This window comes from Parus major, chromosome 6, assembly GCF_001522545.3.
Source record: "Parus major isolate Abel chromosome 6, Parus_major1.1, whole genome shotgun sequence".
Taxonomy (NCBI): domain Eukaryota; kingdom Metazoa; phylum Chordata; class Aves; order Passeriformes; family Paridae; genus Parus; species Parus major.
The window spans coordinates 10,602,067-10,624,779 of NC_031775.1; the positions used below are offsets into that span (position 1 = coordinate 10,602,067).

At 36.4% G+C, this 22,713-nt stretch overlaps 1 protein-coding gene across 2 annotated transcripts in view; it reads right to left on the reverse strand.

Annotated features, from left to right (window-relative positions):
• ADK (adenosine kinase) overlaps positions 1-22,713 on the reverse strand; it is a 264,946-nt gene that overhangs the window by 141,642 nt on the left and 100,591 nt on the right. For both annotated transcript variants that reach the window (XM_015632666.2, XM_015632667.2), the window contains exons 5-6: positions 8,828-9,000; positions 3,526-3,634 (exon numbers count right to left, since the gene is read on the reverse strand). In XM_015632666.2, the coding sequence (XP_015488152.1) occupies positions 3,526-3,634; positions 8,828-9,000 (282 nt within the window). The remainder of the gene's footprint in view (positions 1-3,525; positions 3,635-8,827; positions 9,001-22,713) is intronic.

Below are 22,713 nucleotides of genomic sequence, written 5' to 3' on the forward strand. Positions count from 1 at the left end.
GGAATGTTTAAACAATGTTTAAACAATCATGTTCATGTACAGAGAGAAAGTTAAAATTCAGCTGTCTGTATGAGCAAGCTGTATGTATCAATTGATACAGTTAAGATTTCACAAGGTTAAGTGCAGCTTTTAATGAAGGAAAGCATTTTCTCCTTTTCCGTTTTCTTCCCATTATGGAAGAACAAATGCAGAATTTACTTATATACAGTAAAACAGAGTTACCTATTAGAGTCAATTGACTAAAATTCTCCTCAATTTCCTTCTGCTCTTCTAAGTAACTCTTATCAACAGATACTTCTTTTTAACCAAAACCACTGACAATAAAAATATCTTTGCACTTCAGGCCTTTGTAAAATATGAAAATTAACAGCTATAAACTTCAAGTTGCATTAATAATGTCAAAATGTTTGTCTGCAATGTTCAAGAAACTGAACACTAGCAACTCCCACAGATGCCTCTTAAAATAAGACAAGCTGCACAAATATGGAGTTTTATCATCCAAGTTTGTAATATGCAGCTCTAACACCTATGATTTCTAAGATGCAACTCCTGACAGCAAGCAAAAACTCATAGAAAAAAAAAAAATTCATTTGCCTGTCCCCCAAATTTATGATTAGTTTCATGTTGTGTCCCATTCACAGTTCCAAAGACTGAATGACAGTGTTTAGTGCTAACATGGCTCTCAACTTACTCTGAAATAAGGGAAATGTCCGAGTAAGAGACATCTTCTAGCCTCAGTAGGAGCCAAATCAAATCCCTCACAGTGAATTCTAATCAGACACCAGCAGCACAGCTAGCTGATCCACAGTGAAATGAATATGACAGACTGGAAGATACTATGTCAATGGTATAAATTACCACAAGTATAGGAATTATATCTGGAGAAGGAAAAGAAATTACATAGAGTTTGACAGTACATGTAGCCTATCTTAAATGATACAAAACAGAGTAATTTTAAAGGATTAAAATACACCTTTAAAGTTTATCATCTTTGAGAAAGGTGGGGCAGCCTCTGAATTTCACTTCTATCTGTGATTTACTGGGTCCTATACTCTGCTTGTCTTTCTCTAATTTGTCTGCTGGATCTGATTGCCAGCTGGCTAAAATAAATGTATTGTGTTCATCCATGGTAACAGAAGTTGTCTTTAAGGGTTCTGTCACAGTTTCACTATCTTTTCCTTTGTACCTACTCCTCCCTCTGTGAATTGATTAGATTTTAGAGCTAAGTTTCACGTGACTGTGTCATTCTGCTGAATGCTGAATTGAAAAGTATATTATCTATTCTTCGAAACACATACAGGTGACCACAGGATATCAGAGACCTGTCCTAAAACAACAACTGCCCAGTTCTGCCAAGAAAATATATTGTTTGATAATCTCAGGACATGGATTTCCAGAATAAGTAGCTGTCACTGACATACACTCTAATGCAGTCCAAGAAATAGGTGACAGTTGGATAGAAAGAAGGAAATGAAAAGCAACATATGCACAGTGCAAAGTCAAGGACGGCAACAAGACTGAAGTCAAGACAAACAGCAGACAAATTAATGACTCAGAGCTACCCTCTACACCTCAGGAGTGGTAAATGCTCACTACATGGATTCATTTAATCTGGTAAATCACTACAAACCCACAAGTAAAGAAGCTAAATGACAGAAAAGGGCATGAGCACACTGTAGCATGAGGAACCATGGACGCTTCTGCACTGTCTCATCTCCTTCAGTAAATTTGCGAACACAGTCTGCAATCTGAAGTGGTAATACTGTCCCAGAAATCTGAGTTGAGCCCATCCCTGAATGCTTTTGCTCTACATGTGAACATGGTTTTTCACTCAAAACATCTGCAGTCATATACTTTCCTAATCTGAATTTCATATTGTAAATATATGATACCATTTATTAGCACTTCAGCGTTATTCATTTATCCATTAATACTTGCACATCTTGGGGTTTATTTCCAGTTTAGTACAATAATTCTCTGTCTCCTAGTCAAAGTTTGGATGTTGTAGAACTGGCATCTAAGAAAAACAGCTTTTAATATATACAAAAATCAGTGTAGTGAATTATCTAGTCAAAATTTAAGTGATCAAACTGACTGAACACACAGGAGTGACTTCAGAACTAAAATAAGAAGAAGGCTTTTTCTTAAAAAATACAAACCTGTTTAGCACCTCATGTAATTGCACCTCGCAGTTTTCCTAAAGGATCTCCACTAAGTTTAATTTTTCCAAATTGTACATTGGAAGCTTCATTGGGAATTATATACAGGCATGGGAAAATTAAAAAAAATAATAACCCCAAACTTAGTGCCATAAAACTTTTGGGAATATTTGCCATTCTTCTTCATTTAAACTATACTCATAGCCTTTCAAAATTTTTCAGCCAACAGCAGTAATTCCCAAGCATGGTATTTGGAAAAGAAAGAGCTCAGAAAAAAACAGCAATAAAAAATTAGTAGACAATACACCTACATATATTTTAACCACAGCACAAACATATGGTCATAGCAGCAGGACGTATTTTCTTTGTACACAGAGAAAGTTTTAAGTATTTTTTGACAGTTATAAAGGGGCAGTCTTGGCCATACACAAGAATCAATAACAACCATGTAAGGCCTACAGCAGTGCACAGTAACTGGCTGTAGGAGACATTAACACTACCTAAAAGAAGTAACTGTATTTTCAATGAACTTGTTCCTCCTGGATAATCAATTTTTTACACTTCTCGCCCGTTGTTCCCACATAGCTCAGGTAGCAGAATGGAAACAGCTGTCATACAGAATCCATATATTACATGCATGTTATGAGGTTTTAATCTGTCATAGATGTTCTATGTTTGTTAATTTTGATCAGTCATATCAACTTGAGAGAAGATGAAAACAAATTCACCACTGTTATTTAGGCAAGACATAATCTACACAAATATATTTATCTGGCTTGATTCATTCTGGATGGTAAAGAAAGAATACTAATTGTGAATCTACTAATGCCCTATCCTCAAACTCCCCTTTATTCCAGAAGCAAGATTTAATCATTAAAATCAGTTTGCCCCACCACCCACATTTAAGAGATTTGTCAAAATCATTGTTTCTGAAATATTGAGTTATAAGGTGCCACAGTAATTACTATGGAATAAATAGCAATTAAGATTGTTCACACAAATAAGCTCAAACTGTTTGCAGTGAATAATTATGCTAATAGTGTTTTTCTACATAATTTGTGCATCCTTCACAACAATTTACTAGAAAATGTGAAATGTAAATTTGATGCATTACTACAAAAGCTCTGCAAATATGTTTAGTTCTTATGATTTTTCCCATCATTTTAAGTGAATACAACTAAAACATACTTCTGCATTTGTACATCTAATTTTGAAGAAATCAAACTATACTGAAATTGAAACAGTCATTTTCTTTCCCTGTCTTCCTATAAAATCATTCCAAACCACATACAACAGATTTACTCATTGCTTAAACTTCAGGATACTGTAACACAAACTTTAGCAAGTTGAAAGAGGCTGAACTTACTGCAATATAATAAACTTTGGCTTTTTCCACCAATTTCCAGTTCTTCTCCAAATCAAGATGCTTTTCCTTCTTATAGCAATTAGCAGCAGCAAGGTTAGCTACAAGAGACCTGAAAGTGATTAGAGAACAAGTATTAGACCCTCTGTAAACAACAGTACTGCAAATTTCTCATAATGAACATAATTTCACAAAGATCCTAAAGAACATAAAAGCAATTAACAAAGAGCAGCAAAAGCTACATATACTTTGACCATTTCATAAAAGTAAATAACATATTTAAAAATTAGATTAAATAGAATATAAATCTTATATTAAATAATGTAAAAACTAAGTAATATATTTAAATAATATATTAAATAAAATTTAAATGGTATATTAAATAATGTATTTTAAATTCAGCTACAACCTATCACTATTATATTGTTCAGGTGCCTTCGTTTGCTTTGAATCAAACTTTGTTTCATTCTGCGATCAACTCCCTGGTATGGTTTAGGATCTGCAGATTTTCACTAAAACTCCTCTAGTACCTAACACCTAAAGAAAAGTAGTTACTCCAGGTTATCTTCTGAAAACTATTTTCCCTCATTAGAAGCCAAAGGTTGATGGATATGTAAGTCTTGCCATTATAATTTTCCAATGAATAGTTATATTATTTAAAAGGGGACTGGTTTGGGGGTTTTTTTTTCCGCCATTAGGTTCAGATTTTCCTTTAGCAAATAAAAAAGGGTCAGGTTGCTATTTTCAGATTATGAACTGTTAAAAAAAACTTTGGCTTAGCTGTGGATTACTGGAACACTACCAAACACTCATTTGTACTTCCTTCTTTCCTAACAACTTGTAACACAAGCTGTGGGACACAACTTCCATTACCAAGAACAAAAATACTTGTATCACATTGCTTCTGCTACATGCAAGATTCATTCTATTTTAATCCTTCTTCACCCACTCCATTCAGCCTTATGAAACACAAAGCTTACAGACATACCCCTAAAAAGAGGTCATAAAAAGATCTCTGCCTCTCCACTCTGGCTACCATGACCAAATTCTTCTATGCAATTGCATTATGACAAAGTTTAATAACATGCAATATTTAGAGGAGATTATTTCCACGCTAGCATACAGAGCTTTAAATATAATTTTCAAAACTTAATACACGATGGATGCCCTTTTAACATTAACACACCACTATTTTGTGGTATTTAAGTAATTAGTCAGATAATTAATGTGTAATTACAGATACAACATTCAGCTATTGAAAGCTTTGGCCTTCTGAAGGTGCATGCAATCGATGTTGTGTGTACCATCCTCTTCCATACGAGTGCTACTACAATCCAGAGACAGCAGTGGGAGCAAACTGCTCATCTGCTTTCACCAAGGTGTGCTTCTGCCTCCAGGCTCATTACGTGCTCAGGTGTTAGGAGGTAACTAAGAGAGACATTCTTTACTCAATAAAAACCAAACTGAAGACCAAAAGAAAAGTTTTCTGAACAGTGCAACCAACTCTCCTGGTAAACTTCCTAAAGTACTCATCACTGAAAATCCTTTTAAGTTAAACAGATCACGTATATAAAATGAAGTTACACTAACTTTATCTGAATATACCAAAATTACAGCTCTGTGTCACTTCAGCCCATGACCAGACTTGGGGCTTATCTCTTTAATTCTAAAATCTAATGCAATGAAAACTAATATACGTTTGGAACAGAGGAAAAAGAAAAAAAAGAGAAAAAATTATGAACAAATACACCAAGCCTCTGTACCATTACAAGTAACAGGGGAACAAGTTTCATTCTTCATGAGTATTATCATTTCAATGACAAGAAATCCACTAGAGGACCAAGTGAATCCAAGAAAGATGCGGCATAACTGTGGTAATTTTCTGTAAATCAAACTTTAAAAGCAAATGAAATCTTTCAGTTTTGGCAAACCCTAAATATCCATCAAGGACATAGTTTGAAAAAAAATAAATCTTGTCTGTCTACGTATGTTGCTAAGTGAAAAGCAATTATGTTGCAGAAAACTGAGCAAAGACTTTCTATATGTTCCCTTTCACTTACCACATGCCCCTGAAACTGTAAACCTAGCTAGTGTGGTTACATCCAACTGCAGAGATGCTCTGCACATATGGGTAATAAAAGATTGCTATACTGACGACAAAGCACTGAACTTTTCCAAATTAAAACTCTAAGTCTGACAGCACTAAGTTCAACATGTGGGGCACAGACTAGGTAGATATTTTTTCAATGAAATACAGTAATTGGAGACAGCCAGAGTGCTTCAACTGAAACAGCTTAATGGAGACACTGTGCATGTGGTTATTTCTAAGCAGAATGCACAAATCAAAATCCTAGATTATGACAGAACGTAGGTATTACTTTAGAGTTTAATCATGTGTTAGGATTTTCTTGCAAAGCTCTGAGAAAACAAAGCACATTAGTATTGCTAAACTAGAAAATTCAGGGTGGTAATCACACATCAGCTCAGAACCCTATCCTGCAAAAAGTTAGAGTTAGCAGAAGCACAAAACATTCATATCAGAGCATCTGGAACATAAATATACACAGCCAGCCACTTCCTAGGAAAACCAGGAGTGCTACTAGTTAGCTCCTCCAAAAGAGACAAGAGAGCTGAAGAAGGAAATAGCGCATATCTGAGCTGGGACAAGAGATTAATCAATAAATAGTGTTACCAACCGGGGCAAAGCTGAAGTGATTCTTACCAATATAGAAAATGCTAAAATCCAAAAAACAATCAGGGTGTAATTAAAGACTGAGAATAAATTTGCTCTCACAAGATGGACAATTGCACAATAAAGCCTTTAACAGCAACCATCAGCTATTTTTTTCTTCTCCCAAGGAGCATGAACTCCCTGCCACTCTCAAGCCTCAACTGAGATGAAGCCACTGTCTAGTACTTGAGCAAATATTTCATATCAAGAAAAAAGAGTGGTTTATGTTAGCAAACTAAAAATACTGCTTATTAAACCAAAGAAGTATTTGCAGACATTCTTAAAAACAAATTTACCTAAACTTTAAATTCCACCGAGATGCACATGTTTTTCTTGAATTCATACTGTGTGCCTATTGACAGTCTTGATTTCAGTTTCCCATCCTGTTATCTAGAAAATGGTGATTGCTACAGAATGTATACACAGACACTATGTGACTGAAGAGAAAGAGAGAGAGAGAGAGAGAGAGAGAGAATCACAGAGCAAAAACATTTTATTGCTTTTCTTCTCTTTGAAAAACTGAGTATGGATCTTGGAGACAAAGGGGGAAGTCTGGAGACATAATTAATGTCAAAACTCCAGATGAAGATGAATGAACTTCTTTCTTCCATGGTGTATGTACATTCATTCCTGAGAGTAAGACATTATGTGCAACATTAAATTGGGAGGGACAGATTAATAAACTGGAGGGCAGGGGCTGTCTATCATTCAATGGATCTTCACAGCCTGAAGAATCAGGCTGGCAAAAAAATTGAAGGCAAATGGAAAATCATGCAATTATACACAGTGAATGTTGAGAGGACACCACACAGTTTTCCAGAGAAGGACCTGGAGATGCTGGGGAACCAGGCTTGGACCATGATTCAGCAGTGCATGACACTGAGAACGTTAATCACATCCAGGTGTATATGAGCTAACATGCAGCCAGGGGAACAAAGGAAGTAATAGGCAATGTCTGCAGACCTTATCTGGATTCTGTGTCCAGTTTTGAGTTTTCCATTACAACACACTGACAGAGCAGTGACTCCAGCAGTGGGTCATCAAGATTATTAGGAGGCTGGAACACTTTACAAATGCAGAATGGCTTTGGGTGAACCTTGAGAACAGGTACCTAAGGGGAGAGCTTCCTGCTTTCTTCAAGTATCTCATTAAGGTTTACAAGAGAAGATGAAGCCAGACTATTCTTGAACACAAGAAAGAACAGACACAAGCTTGAAGAAGGAATACTGCAACTGGGTACCATCAGAATAATTTCTCCAGTGAAGAGTGAACAAAAGTTTGAACAGCTTGCCCAGAGAGCTTTGTGTAATCTCTTTCCTTTGCAATACTCAAAACCCAGCTGGCCACGGCTGTGAAAAACCTCATCTGCCTTTGAAGTTGGTCCTGCCTTCTGCAGAGGTTTGCCTCAGATATCTGCTCTAGTTAAAACTGTTCTAGAGTTCTACATGTTATATGGAAAATACTTCTTCTTTGGACTCTCATTTAAATTCATGTTGCTGAGTACCACCTTTTCTAATTCCAACCAAAACATTTACCAACTTCCATGGAAGTATGGCATGGACTTGAATTATTGGACTGCTATCTCACCTTAATAAATTCTACTAACTCCTGATACTGCTTCGAAAGGAAAAGAGTAGGTCCTCAGGACCAATGGCATTGAAAGCCACAGAAGGAAACCAAAAAGAGTAATGACAGATATTTTTATCTTATTCTGAGCCAAAAAGAAAATATTCTTCAGGGTAACTGATACCACTTCCATTATTGATTCAGTATGTAGTATCAAAAGTTTAAATGCTGTCAAAAATCAGGGAGGGCTGATGTGTGCTGGTAATTTCTCAAAATTAAGGCTAACCTGATTGGCTGGCTTTGACACTTAGCTTTAAAAATTGTCAGAAGGAAATCAGCAAAGAAGTAGAACACAAGTTCAAGACTTCTGGGTAGAGGGTGAAAGAAGAAAGGAGAGGACCATGGTCAAGAAAAATGAATAGAAAAAAAGTAGCAAATGAAAACATGGAAGACAAATTCAGAAGAAATTCTTAAAATGTAGACATACAGAATTACAGTTACTAGAAGAATTTGTCAGCAAGTGCAACAGGAAAAAAAAAAACCTTAAAAAGCTTTTTTCTTGTATAAAATGTAATTAACCCTTTCTATCTGGCTATATGCTGACAGCTATTCTTGCTAAACTCAGTGTCATCTGAGGTATACTCCTCACTTGCCAATCAAGTATAAGCCTGATGTACCAACCAGCTCCATAAACATACTTGTTAACCAAGTGTTGTCTCCCACATTATTTCCTCTCTCCAGAGCAAGTGGGAGCTATCAAGTTCAGAAAGAAGTAGTATACTATTATCTCACACTTTCTGGCCATGATACAACTGCGATTCTCTAAAAGCATCTTAATACTGCCCAGCCCCAAACTATGGCCTAGGCAGTCCTGTGTTGTCTCAAACCAGTGTTAATACTTTATCATTCAAATCACAGTTTTTCAAGGCTGGATACTCCAAGCAAATTAGGCTACACTCACTATGCCAACTGCATTTGTATCTCCAGAAAATATCAAAGGCCCCTGACCTGTTATCACTAGTGATGCAGGCAGCACAGGTTCCTGTTGGCTCTTCACTCTGCTCGTAATAATGGGCATCCACATGAGCTTCCTCAGCCTTCTTCTTCAAGATCTCTCCAAATTTATCTTTGCCAATGCACCCGAAGAAAGTCGCAGCTTTGTGAGGTCTCTGAATCATCCACTGCAGATTGGTGGGAGAAAAAAAAAACCACAAAACAAACACAAAGTTAACGTAACTGCTATATTATTTTTGCCTTTTTTTTCCTCTCCACTCACCATATTTAACTCTGTGCCTACATTTTGACTTATAGAACACTTGTATGCCTGAAGTAAAAAACATCTTGTGAAACGGAGGTGGGAAGGGCAGCAAAGAAAACAAAATTTACTCTTAATTATCCCAGAGCCTGTAACACCTCATGTAAAACCTAAATATATGTAGCTCATTATAAATAAAGTAGATCAGTATGTTTTTACAAAATATACAAAAAGAAGTTCTCTTGCTCAAAGGAGTTGCCTCTATACTTCTATTTAATCAAGCAACAACACATGGTATCTTCAAAGAAAAATTGTAGAAAACCAAAAAGGAAAAAAATAGCCCACAAAACCCCCAAACAAACAAAATAAATAGAGATAGCACATAAGAAAAACAAGGTATTTGAGAAATGTAACCAACATTATGCAACATTCCTAATATACAAAAACTAAGTGAAAAAACTAACTGGAAATAACCATTTGTGTCTACCATTTAATTGCATGCAAAAAGGAAATGCTCCCTCTTTACATTGTTAAACCACTTAATGAAAGTAACTTATCTCCAGCTTTACTAAGGGCAGTTCTGTCACTTGAATTGTAAAGAAAGAGAGTAGATGCACAATGAAGCTAAGGTGCCAGGTAATTTCATAGAGCTCCCCTTTTATTAATAAAAAAATGCATCATTCAGCTGTAAAAGCGACTCCACATTGTGCTAAGTTAAAAAATAGCATTTATCAACAATGTGAAATCAAGAGTGAATCAAAAAAAGTAAATGTGAAGAAACAATCATAGGTCCTACTCTGCTGGTGGTGAGTCAGCCAACTGAAGTCATTATAATTCACTCTAATTACAGTCAGAAAGCTTATCCACTCAATCTGTAGTATGAATTAAAGGCTACAGCAATTTTCTGCTATACTAAAACCCTACTTATAATTGTTTCCTAATCAAGATTTAAATAAATGATAATGTCTCCATTACAAAGCAGCATTAGTGGTAGCTGTGGGTTGTAGAAAGGTCAAGTAACTAAGTTGCAAATACATACTTAGTCACATCTTTATTACTACCAGCTCCAGAGGGAAGAGCAAGAGAGGAAAAAAAAATAAACCTTTAGTCATGTAAAGTCTTATTAATAAAAGACAATAGTGGACAAAAGTTGCAAGGTCTCTTTCTTGCAGCAATTTTGAATAAAGTTTAAGGAGAAAAAAGATTTTATCATCAGATGGTGGCAGTGTTAAATCTCTCATTCATTAAATGCATACACTCTGCTTATCCATTTTATTCCATATATTTTCTAATATAAATTAAGAAAATCCCTAATAAGAGAATTAATACATTTCATACAAGGATATCAATTATATCCTTGTATTTGACAGAGTTTTGCACATACATAATACGCACTTGCACAATGTTCATTGAGGATGTCTCAGGAACAATAATCCTTTATATTTGGAGGTATGATTAAGTGGAACAGATTATTTAAAAAGATGAAAACCGCTGTGACCCACCAAAAGCAAATATGGAACAAATTTCCACATGGGTAAGAACAGAAGTACCTGAAGCCTTGTGTCCCATACAAGCATGCTTTATTGTCACAAATAACGAGAATTAATAGAGATCACTGTGAACATTTATCAAAGACTCAAACCCAAAAAAATCTTCAAAAAACATAAGACTTCAAACTGCAACTTAGGTTAACAACATTTTATCAAATAATGTTACTTTATATAATTCTGACATTTACAGCAGTAGTAACTAATACTTCACATAGATCTCTGAAGAAAGAATTCCCATTCAAGTATCACAAGTTTTGGCTATTGGCACTAATACAATTTGAATTCAGATGTGATACATGCCATATATAAGCTGTCACAACCCAAATTTCAAGTCAAGTTATACTTGAGAATCAAAAGTCATGATCCAGACTTTCCTGAGGTGAATCTCCGTACGTGGTGCAGACTACTTCTTCCACCAGCAGTTCATTTTCACATTCATGATTACATAAAATACAGGTATTTTATAGTGAGAGGATATTCCCACTGCATAGGTATTATTTTCATTTGAGTAGATGAGTTAAACAACACTGAGGAAGCTGGAAAAGCAGTTCAGGAGTGTTTCTGCAAAGATCCTCTCATCACAGATCTCCAGTTACCAACACTCTTTCGGACAATTTGCTCTTATTCCCACAATAATAGTGGTGAGGTGTTGTCAGGTGCAGAACTCCTCCAAGCTGATTCTCCTCTCCTCAGTTACAGGTGAGGAGTGTAACCCTCAGTAAGGGTGAACAGACATCACACTGCTAACTTGATGAAACTTAAGGATATAGATAGTGGTACACCACTGAAGTTGCACCTCATGGTATGAGTCACAGCAGGCATTTTTTGTATACATATGGGGGAAAAAAAATAGGCTCTTCAAGGCAGACACTTGAGGATTTCTTTTTTAATTTGACCCAGAACTGGATTTTAAGTTTGAATAACCTGATATGAAAAAGCAGGCTTCTCTGGGCTACTTCACACACTGTTGTTATTAGTGACTGTTTGGCTAACACACTAAATGGCAATGGGGGTCAGTCATCACAAGATGTTTATCATTGTTAAGCAGCTATGCAGCATTACAGCCAATATCATATACAGGCCAATAACAAACTGCACACATTAATGCCAGGTATATGGTTATAGAAAGTGAAAATTAGTTTTATAGATTTATGTGAAATACAAGATTTAATTGAATGAAAAAGACTCCAGACAGAAATAGAAAATGACCCAGCTCAGCGGGAATCAGCATAATGAGTTAATTATCCAGGGCTTGGCTAGGCAGAGGCAGCTCCTAACAAACTGTATTGACAGTCTGGTCAAGAGAGGTTGGCACCTGGCCACACCATGAATCCTCACCAGCACCCAAGGGAATTTTGAGGCTGCTAATGGACCAAAGACAGAAGTGTCAAAAGTAGGAACTTATCATGAAAGAACAAGACAGCCTCAGGAGTTGGATACCACAAAGGAAATTCAAGGAGTGGTTTATGAAATCTGATGTGTTTCTCTGCTCTGAAGTTTTCTTCTGTCAACACAGCTTGGTCATCAGGTACACACAAGGACAGTCCCTGACCTTTTCAGTTAGCATAAACATCTGTGACAGAGAAAGGAGCACAAGAAATAGGAGCACACCTTTCAGACGTTCTCTTGAGTAAAATGGATAACATTTTCCTCACATTTTTGTTGTATGCACTCTGATAAACACAAAGAAAATTTTATTTATTTTTGAAATATATTTATGCCTTGCCTTTAGCATAAATCTGTCCTAAATTCAGCTGATATTAAAATAAGCATAATCTAGTATTAGGTTACTATATCCCTACAGACACGTTATTTCTTAGATCAAATACCAAGGCCACCACTTGCAAAAGAAGCCAGCACCCTGGCAGCTCCAAGACACACTAGAGGGTGACAAAATACTTCTCTATTTTCATGAGGCTAACTTGGGTTCACAGTAGCAGGACTATCTGTTCATGTGGCTTTTGATGATCAGAGTTGAAGAGGATGAACTCTCTGGCAAGCTTTAGCTATCAGAGAAGTGTAAGAACCCTTGTGTTCCAGGGAGTGGGTGGTAATTGCAGAGAACAGCACCATCTTTTCTTGCAAGATGTTGAGATGCCAAGAAAACTTGGTAACAAGAAAAGCTTCAGAAGAGTTGTGACTTTGTGAGACTGCTTGGAGTGAACAATGTCCCACTCCTTCCTATCCTCAGACTCAAAGCAGTGGTACACCTATTTCCCACTTTTGTCTGATTAGAAAACAGCTTTTGGGAACAGCCTTTCTCCTGAGTTACAGAAGCACTCCTAGAAGCACTTCTAACACTAGAAGTGACTTGACTTTGATTGGATACTCTGTGCTGTCTTTTGAGAATCAATACCCTCCCACACACCTCCCAAAAAAAGAAAAAGCCCCTTCATATTATGTGAAAGAAAATTAGTGGCCTTATACAACTTGAGAAAGGGAAAGTTATTAACTTTGATTTTCCAGGCTTATGCTATTTACCTTGAGAATGCCATGCTTCTGCCACAGCAGCAAAGCTCAGTATCCCCTATCACAACACTTGATCTGCATTCCAAGCATTTCTTTGCTGTTCCAGTGAAGTTCACTGTAGTGGAGGACCCCACTAATTTTCCTCACTGTCTTCAGCTGCAAAGACACTTTCCCTGCAAAAGGAGTTTTCTTCTGCTGGGTCTCAGTGCACATTACCATAAGACTTAAAAAAGAAACATCCTACAGATGAATCTTATAGCAGCTTTATAGCCTTCTGTCTATAACAAAGATCTTTCAGAAATTACTTCATTTTTCTCCAAGTCTCTGCTTTACTGTAAGTGCCACCATTAACTGGACAACACTGATAACAGGAACAAGGAGGCTGATGAAGACACTCACAACCACATTGTTCTGTCTGAGCTCCTGAATTAATTTTTTAAGTGGCAGCTAGTAGTGCATTTCCACATCTGTCAATCATCTTAAACTAACAACACCAAAGCATCCAAAGCTTTGCTTAGACTGACATACCTTCTGCACATAGGAGTTTCAGCTGTGGACTTGAATCCTAAATGCCTAGGAACTGACAACACAACAGGAAGCATTATGCCCCTTCACAGTGAAGGATCTTCAAAACTCATTAACACTGAATACAGACATCTGAAGTGCATCTCAAGTACGTTATTTGAAGCTGGACTCTTCTCTGCATGACCTGTCAAATCTTATCTTATTTTAAATTGCAGTTCACAGAGGAGAGGACTCCAAGGACCTAAAATTAGCTAAGATTTAACATGCCTGCTGAAATCTAAACTAAACAATGTGGGCAACTACTCATGAAGTGTTCTTTTTAGTAAATCAAAACAGGAATGGAGTATCCCTTATTTTTATACTCTAAGTTTTAGAATGAGTCCGTATACTTTTCAAAAGGTTTCACACGTGTGTTGTGTCCCTCACCAACTGTGTCCCTGTTATGTCCAACCACCAATACATACGCAATCCATTAAACCCCAGTCAATTAAAACCCCTTTGAAATAATTTTAGGAATATTTTAGATGTTAAAGGAAATGAAATCACAACTCATCTTAGACAGACATAAAATGAGAAAACATGGGATCAAAAATCAAATCATAAAACTTGAAAACTCAAAAGCCTGATAATATGCAAAACAATCCTAAAAAAAAGACAGTGCCACTGTTCCAAGTGAGCTCACTTGTTTTTTGTGTATGATATGATACCTAGGGCTCAAAAGAAATGCCACGGTCTGTTACCATTACACATTCTATGTAATTTAAAATCCCTTCCCTGGTGGGGTAACCCCAGCCAGCAGCTAAGCCTTCACCCAGCAAGTCTCTCAATCCTCCCTCTTTGAGTGATAAAGGAAAGAAAGGGAAGCTCAACAGTGAGAAAAAACACAAGGCTCAAGAAGAAATGATGCAAAGACATTAATTCTCTACCTTCCATCAGCAGATTGATGCCCAGGTAGTGTCAGAGCCCATGGCTACCTGGAAAAACACCCCCTCCCTTCCAGTTTTATCACTGGCCATGTTCTATGTGGCCTGGATTATATCCTTGTTCAGCTGTCCTGACTGTGTCCATTCAAAACCTCTTTCCCTCTTGTCCACAGTCTACTTTGCTGGGGGCAGCAGAGACAAAAACAACAGAGAAGGCCTTGATGCTTGTGCAAGCACTGTTGAGCTATTGCTAAAGCATTGTTGTGTTAAGTAACACTGTTTTGGTGAAAACCTAGAACACCGAACCATATGGACTGCTATGAAAAATTAACCTCATCCCAAGTAGACCCAGTACACCTAACTCCAGAACCACTGTTATGAGACAACAGCAGCAAGACCCTGGAAAACAGATGAGTTACTACGGTTTGTTCCAATGACTTCGCAATTTTTTTCTTTTCTCTTATTTTCATTGATGGATTTTTAAACATTGCAACATTATTATCACATAATGGCCATGTAAGAAAAAAAGCAGGAAAAGGAAAAAATAAGCTTATCTTTATAAAAGCAGGCTTGTGAAAAGGAGCTCCATGTCCTGTATGGTAATTCTTCTACCATTAGCTGAAGCTGCCAAATCTTGCATGAGGAAGTGATATTGTTAAAATGCATGACAACACCCTCAAGCAACTTCCAGTCAAATGAGATAAAAGTGATAATATTTTTTAAAGGAAAAGACTATTTAAAGCCTTGCACTGAGACCAGTATCTAAATCTTTTCAGCATTTGGCTCAACATGTGCGATATAAATCCCTGCACAGGAACATCTATTAGTTTTAGCATGGTGCCACAAGAGCCTTTTGCTACAGCTTTTCAAATTAAGATGCCTATCAAAATATTAATCATCCAGGAGCAGTACTTCATTCACTTCTACATTTGAAAACAAATTTAACAAACTGCCCCCCTTGAAAAAAAATTCTATAATCCAAATAACTATTTTCAGTGCTGCTATTCTTCTATATTCCATTTCCTGTTTATCATTGCTCTTCATCTGTTTGTTCAGTTTTATTTTTAGTCTAGTTTGTAAGCTTATTTGCTGTTCAAGGAAATACAAGCATATTTTCTGTAATTAAACATGTAGCAGCCATATTCCAAAGTTTCAATATGACCAAAACCAAGTGCTCTTTTTTACTGCACCCTTTAAATAACACTTAATTCCAATATACCTTACTCAATCACACTCTTATGCTGTATTTATAATGTTAGAGTTCTGCCTCAAAAGTGCTGCAGCTTCTCTTCTGAAGGTCAGTTTCTGTTATCTGAGGCCAAAGGCAGAATCTCTCCTGCAAGGCCTTACAAGGCACACAACTGAGACACAGCTGGCCTTGTGTCCTTTTGCCATTTGAAGGGCAGAACCTGAGACATCAACCACTTCCCCATTGTCTGATCTGATGTGTCACTCCCTGTCCTCAGACCTTGTGCATTCCCTTCCCCAAACCAGGTGAAAGATGATAGACCTACAGAACAGGGCTGGCCACACCAGTTCTCCAGTATTGTCACAGATGACAGTTACTTGAAGGGTATCACAACAGAAAGAATTCCTGATTTATTTGGGACTCTTCTGCAGTTGTTTCAGTATATACAACTATTCATTAAAAATTCACCAATATTGCAAAGCTGTGCATGAAGTAAGGATTAAAAGTATCTTTATGAGTAAAAAAATCAAAAGATACCAACATCCTTCCTGAAGACTGGGTGTGAAGTAACAAAAAGTGGTAAATAAAGTACAACATAAAGTCTTGCTCCTCTCTGGTCAGAAGCAGTGGTGTTCAGATGTGAATAGAAAGATTTAAAAAACATGAGAATGGACCATCATACAGTAAGACAGACTCACTGGGCAACTGTAAGGTACTGTTAACAATGCCTCAGCAGACTCTACCTTAGCCTACTCTACTTGTAGAGAATTAGCATTTCAAATAGATATGAAAAAATTATAAGCAATTAAAAAATACCTTAAGACTCTCCAGTGTAAAACACTGTATATGCATTTAGGTACTACTCTGTAAGTGAAGCTGATGCTGTTGCAAAGTGACATTTTCAGGATATTCTGCGTAAGATTTTGCGTATCTGTAACAGTAAAACAAAACTTCCTTTTCAAAACCCATGCATAAGTCAGCCATACTCCCCTGCTAAATGATGTGCAATCTCAATGAATACACCCACACTCAGAAAAGGACAGTAAAAAATCCACAAGTGGAGAGCCTTCTTTCATTGTCTGGCAGCATAGAATTCACATAGCACAAACTGTAAACAGCTGCCTATCAGCTTCTATCAGCAACAGTATCAAAAACAGATGGCAAAGGTCAAGTCAAAGTTTATTGACAATGATGAACTTGGACAACCTCTATTAAATTACTTCTTCCTTTAAGGTGTATGTGATCAAAGCAGCAGAGAGATTTTCACTCAGTCACATAACAAGCTATTTGTTGAGATTGAAACATCTGGTCAATATCTTCTAACACTGCAATTTCATGCACAGTTAGCAATAGGGTACATTTCTTTTCTTCTTCTTACAGGGTCCATAAGGGTGGCACATATGGCCGATCATTTCATTCAAAAAGGTTTCAATTCCAGGCATTACATACAATTGTCTCTATGCTTTATAGTATTTTAAGTCTACCTACCATCGTTTTCCATCATCACTGCTGTCTGCTCTCCTCCTTGCTATAAAAGCCCACAAATATGACAGAGCACTTAAAGCTTAACAGCTTTTGACAACTGGAGTTAGAAAGCAGTTAAGGCAAGGGAGTTTTTAAAGTGGCAGGTCTTCATCTATCTGTTGTCAAGAATTCCCAGTGCATTAAACTATTTACCAAAGCACTCGTAACACAGATTATAATTTTTGTTGTAAGAGCAAACCTTTCAGTTTTAAGGCATCCCAGAGCAATTCAAAATCACCCTTTTTACTAATTTATAAATTACTATACATTTTACAAACATAACATACATCATATTTCGAGCAAATGTATGCTAATTATAAAAATCTGCTGAACCATAAATCCTGTTTCTCAATCTGAAATAGGAAAAAGCCACAAAATGCTATCTACCTCAAATGCTAAAAAATGCTTGCCTTTAAAATTATGCATCTATGTTGCCACAGCAACAAGTAGTGGATAATGTAAAATGTACTTCACCCTCCCATTTCTAAATCCCAATCTTTTTGGTCAAAAAATGAAGGAGGGCTACTTGCAAGCCTGCCTACACCAAGTACGTTTCAAAGAATTTTCAGCTACTACTGAACAACCTTCATTTTTATTCAGTTGATGTTTGATTTCGACACCTTGGTCCAACAGTGACTGACTCCAAATAGTATCTGAACCATAGAAGTTTATCCAGCAACTGCAGGAAGACACTGGTTTTACATCTCTTTGCTGTAATGATGCATTATGCCCAGCTGTTGTACCAAAGGCACAATAGAGGCATGGGCTGGGAAGGAAGAAGGTAGATAATCTCCATGAGGGGCAAGTGTACAAAGTGCTTGAACAGAGATATCCCTCAGAGATGTCACTGAAGATTCTCCAGAAGTGTGCTGACTTTTGGCACAATGGCATCTCTTCAGGAGATCTGTTCTGAAAGAATGGGATACATAAACGAGATCTAACAATAACAACAACTAAAGTCAGAACAGTCCACTAGAAACTGATGGGTTCCATGTAAACATCAAGATATGGCTTACAGGTAACAGAGCTTCTTTTCAGGTTGCAAACATGAGCCTATGTAAGAGCCTGTCATGTCACCCCATGCCACAAAGACAGACAATCCAGTCAGGAAAGCAACTAATTACATCACTTAGCACTAACAGCATTGGTATAGAAATTAAGTAATTAGCCAGATTCTAAATGTTTTTTAAAACAGAAGTTCAAAACAAGGAAGGTTTCAGGAGCTCCAAACAAATTCAGAACTGATGGGATTAGCACTGTTGAATTGCAATATTTTTCAAAGAAAGAGAAAACCATCACACCCAGAAAAAAGGAGTGCAAATTCAGCCTCAACTTTATTGTATATATCATATCCAGAAAGGTTTATAGCATTATGGTGAAGCATTCCATCTAAGATGATATGGAGTTTATTTCTTCCAGTTTGTAAACGGGCTTCTCCAAAAGAGACTAGGAGAAAAGAAGTTTTTTAAAAAGATTAAAATATGGTGTCTTCCCTCAAACTTCAAGACTTTCTCTTACTGGACTAGGAGCTCTCAGAATGACCAAGTCAAAACATTGGAAAGGTAATACTAGGCTTTGAGTCAATCCTTTTAGGAATTAGTATTTCAGTATTGGCCTCTCCTAATTCTTATACTATATACTCCATCCACAGTTCTACATGGAAATGCTCCCCCTCTAAGGTTCAATATTCAAGAAATGATCCCTCTTCTAAGAAAGAAAAATGTGAATCAACTAAAAAATTACTGCCTCAGGACAGACAAATCCCAGAAAAGCCTCTGGATTCCTCATGTGTAACCTCCAAACACATTTAGTTGGAAATGCTCTGTGTTCACCAAATCTGTGACTGGAACGGACCAGACTGAGATTCCAGGGGAATACTGGGTCCACAGTGTGCATGTGAACAATGCTTTGGAGGAGAACTCATATGTGCTCTCACAAAATAATAAAACCACCATAGTATTCCCAAAAGGCAATACTTCCCCAAAATTAGAATGTTTTGTTACTGAAGCAAATCCATTACATTGACTGCTATGTGTACAAACATAGGTGTCTTAACAGTTCAGAAAAGAACAAGAAACTTTGGATAAAGAATACACTTTCATATTTCTAAGTTACCTCTAAGCTTTTTATTCTCGGATCAGCTAGATACAAAATCAAGACAGGATATAAACTGCACAGCTCCTTTATTATTGTTTCTTGCTATACTGACATGGGGAATTGGACACAAATGTCTCCAGGAGAAACAGCATGGAAATTTTATAGCCCAGTGCAGAGAAGGTCTTGAAACCCTCCTATCAGATGCTTCTGCCAATCAGTTAGGGGAGAGATGGCATGTGGTTCCCTCCACTGCAGATAATGTTAGCCACTCACATATATAGAGGGGGCTTTATTCTAGTCACCAGTAACTGAATGGCAAAAAACTTATTTTTACTATCTCTTAAGCATATAAATACTGTATTTTATCTCTTCCAATCACAAGAATCTCTTTTTGCAAGTTTTGTCCATAATGTCTTTAGATTTGCTGTGGTGGTACAAGCAATACCTTTACCAAATTAATTTAAGAGGGCTTTTATTTGCCACAAACTAAAAGACATCCCATTCTGATTCAAAATATATAAAAAAACAGCAAAATAGAATTACTTATTAAAGCTTTTGATTTCTTTTAAATAGATGTATTTCCTCCCTCATAGTAATTTTTACATTTAATTGTAACAAATCTAATTTTTTCTTTTAAAAATTATTTTAACTAAATGTATTACAGAAGTCACATATAATTATTTGCAGTTGAATGCAACATCCAACTACCTGGATTTCTTGGCACATAGCTCAAACACTCCAGTAAGTTGAAATAATTTTCACAGAACAGATAATTTAGTTGCCAACTCCTGTGTACTTCTGAAAAAGAACTGCAAATTGCTCTTAAATTTGCTTTTTTTCCTGAATTCAGTCACTGCTAAGGCACTTGACACTTGACTCCCACGATCAGCTCTGCCTCAGCACCAAACTCTAAGACCTAATCTGTCAGGAGTGGAAGGCAAAGAAAAGTTTACATTTATTAGAATGCTGGCTTTGATTTAAAAAAATCAACTTTTTGGCCATTGGCTTAAAAAAAACCCTCCAGGATGGTACCCCATGAACTTCCTCTTATCTTTTGTAGAACAGGAAATACTTTATCCACATCTAAAATCAAAATCAACAAGAAAGAAGAAACACGTACACCGAACACTGAGAAGGCGCTTTGCTAGCAACTGTACATTCCTGATCCAGTTAATATTCTTTGAGTCAGGTGTATTTTCAAATTCCTTTTCCAATTTCTTCTGAGAATTTGGGAAGCCCTGACCCACCTGGGATCTCAATTAGATCAGTTTTGCACGGATGACTTATAATACTACTGGCAACTGATCCTTCAACTATAGACAAAAACAGCCTCTGAAAATCAGTTTGTTTCTAGCCCCCAAATTCACAAATTTGGAATTTTTTGAGGTGGTGGGGGGTCGTCTGTATTTTGGAATGCATGCTATTGATGAAAATTGTACTATAAGAGTAAAATGTGGACTCACAACTTAATTTCAAAAGGCAAGATTTGGAATGGCTGCCATGCAAGAAAAAACAAACCCAAACCAAAAAGAAACCCTCTCACCCAAAAGATAGAATCAGAAATATGCATAAGGTACTGTTTTCCAAAACATACTCTAGCACTAGAGTAGCTTCTATTAGTATCACAAAAAATCTTGAAAAATCTTGTGGCCAAAATTGGGTGATACAGTCTGGGCCTGTACATATCATAGAAAGTCAATGCTACCGAATGAGACAGAAATCCTCAGCTGATGCATTGGTAATTCAAGAAATTTGGTAAAACTGATTTTATAATAAATCTGTCATAAAATATCTCCATCAGAGCACATATAATAGTCCATTTACTTTTTAAAGGAATATTTTTATGTATGCTTTATAGAAGAAGACAAAGAACAGTCTAAGCAATAATGTCATTCAGCAAACTATTGTTTTCTGTTCAGGGGCATTGCTGCTTTCATCAGCACCAGGTAAACCAACAGCCCCATATCCCCATATCTCACTTGCACTGCCTGCAGGACAAGCTAATTGTGAACCCTCAAGATCCAACATAGCAGACAGCAAGTGCTTCATGTGCAACCCTAACTGTACATGTGTTAATTCATTTGTATCTATTATTAACTTTTATTACTCTGGTATTCCGTCTCATTTTTGGTACAGCACAAAATCTATTATAATGAAAGTTCATGATCATAATTGTATTTAATTTCATATCCACAGAAAACTAAAATCAAGGGATTTTGGACTATAAGTGTATTGAGATACTTCCCTTCTCAGAAAGACAAAAACTGCAACGTCATTTAAGGATTCCTTCTGGAGTTTTTTTGATCTTACTGTTTTTAGCTGCTATACTAATAATAATTACACCCTTAAATGATTTCCCAATGATAACAATTTATTATTCCATCTATTTATTCTTTTCTGAGAAAGAGTAGATTAGAAGGCTGTCAAAATGATAACCTGACATAAAATGTAAATTTTCTTTTTTTAAATACAGCATGCAAGATTTGGAAATGCGTCTTAAAACAGAAGCACCAAACCAGCTATAGGCATGGAATGCATGCTTCAGGCCGTCTACGTACAAAAATATGCTAATGCATTAGAAGACATGATTCAACAGCAAAAAACAAAACAACTATCTAAACTTCATGAAGAGGAGACTCTAACAATAAATGGAGATAAACTGAAAGATAAGGACATGTATCAATACTGAAATACACCAGCTATAATGAACATACAACTGTTTCCTTTATGCAAAAGCTAACAAGTTTTATATAAAAGGTTAACTCATTAGTCCCTATTTTTCATTTTCCAGAAAAAATCCCTATCCATTTCAGATACTTATAATCTAAAAGCCTATTTTCTGCTCATACTTATTTTGATGGAATGTGATTGATATCAGTGGGATTATACCAGTATGGATTAAAAGATAATTTGCTCCTCTTTTCTTAATTCTGTTGGTAAATTGTTAGTTGTTGTACATAGTGTACTACTATTTAAAATTAAGTCCTCAGGATGGAAATACATTGCTCTCTTAGTTGGCTGTGAGGACATTAATTAGTAACCATAAAGTAATTTGACACCAAATAGACCAGAGATCAATGCCAGATGCTGATATGAAAGTTCTGCCTATACATATGATTTCAAAGGTAGCATCACCACTTCTTATTTCTAAGAAAATGCAAACACATTTCTTTATACCAGTTGAGGTACAAAAATTATTTTTATTAAATCAAAGCAATTCAATATAAAAGAGAACAAGCTGAAATTAAATTAGACCATCCAGATATTAACAAAAATTATTTCTGCCGATCCATTATTTTAACAACATTGAAAGCATTCATCCCTTTAGTACCATAACATAACCTACACTCTGAAAAATGCCA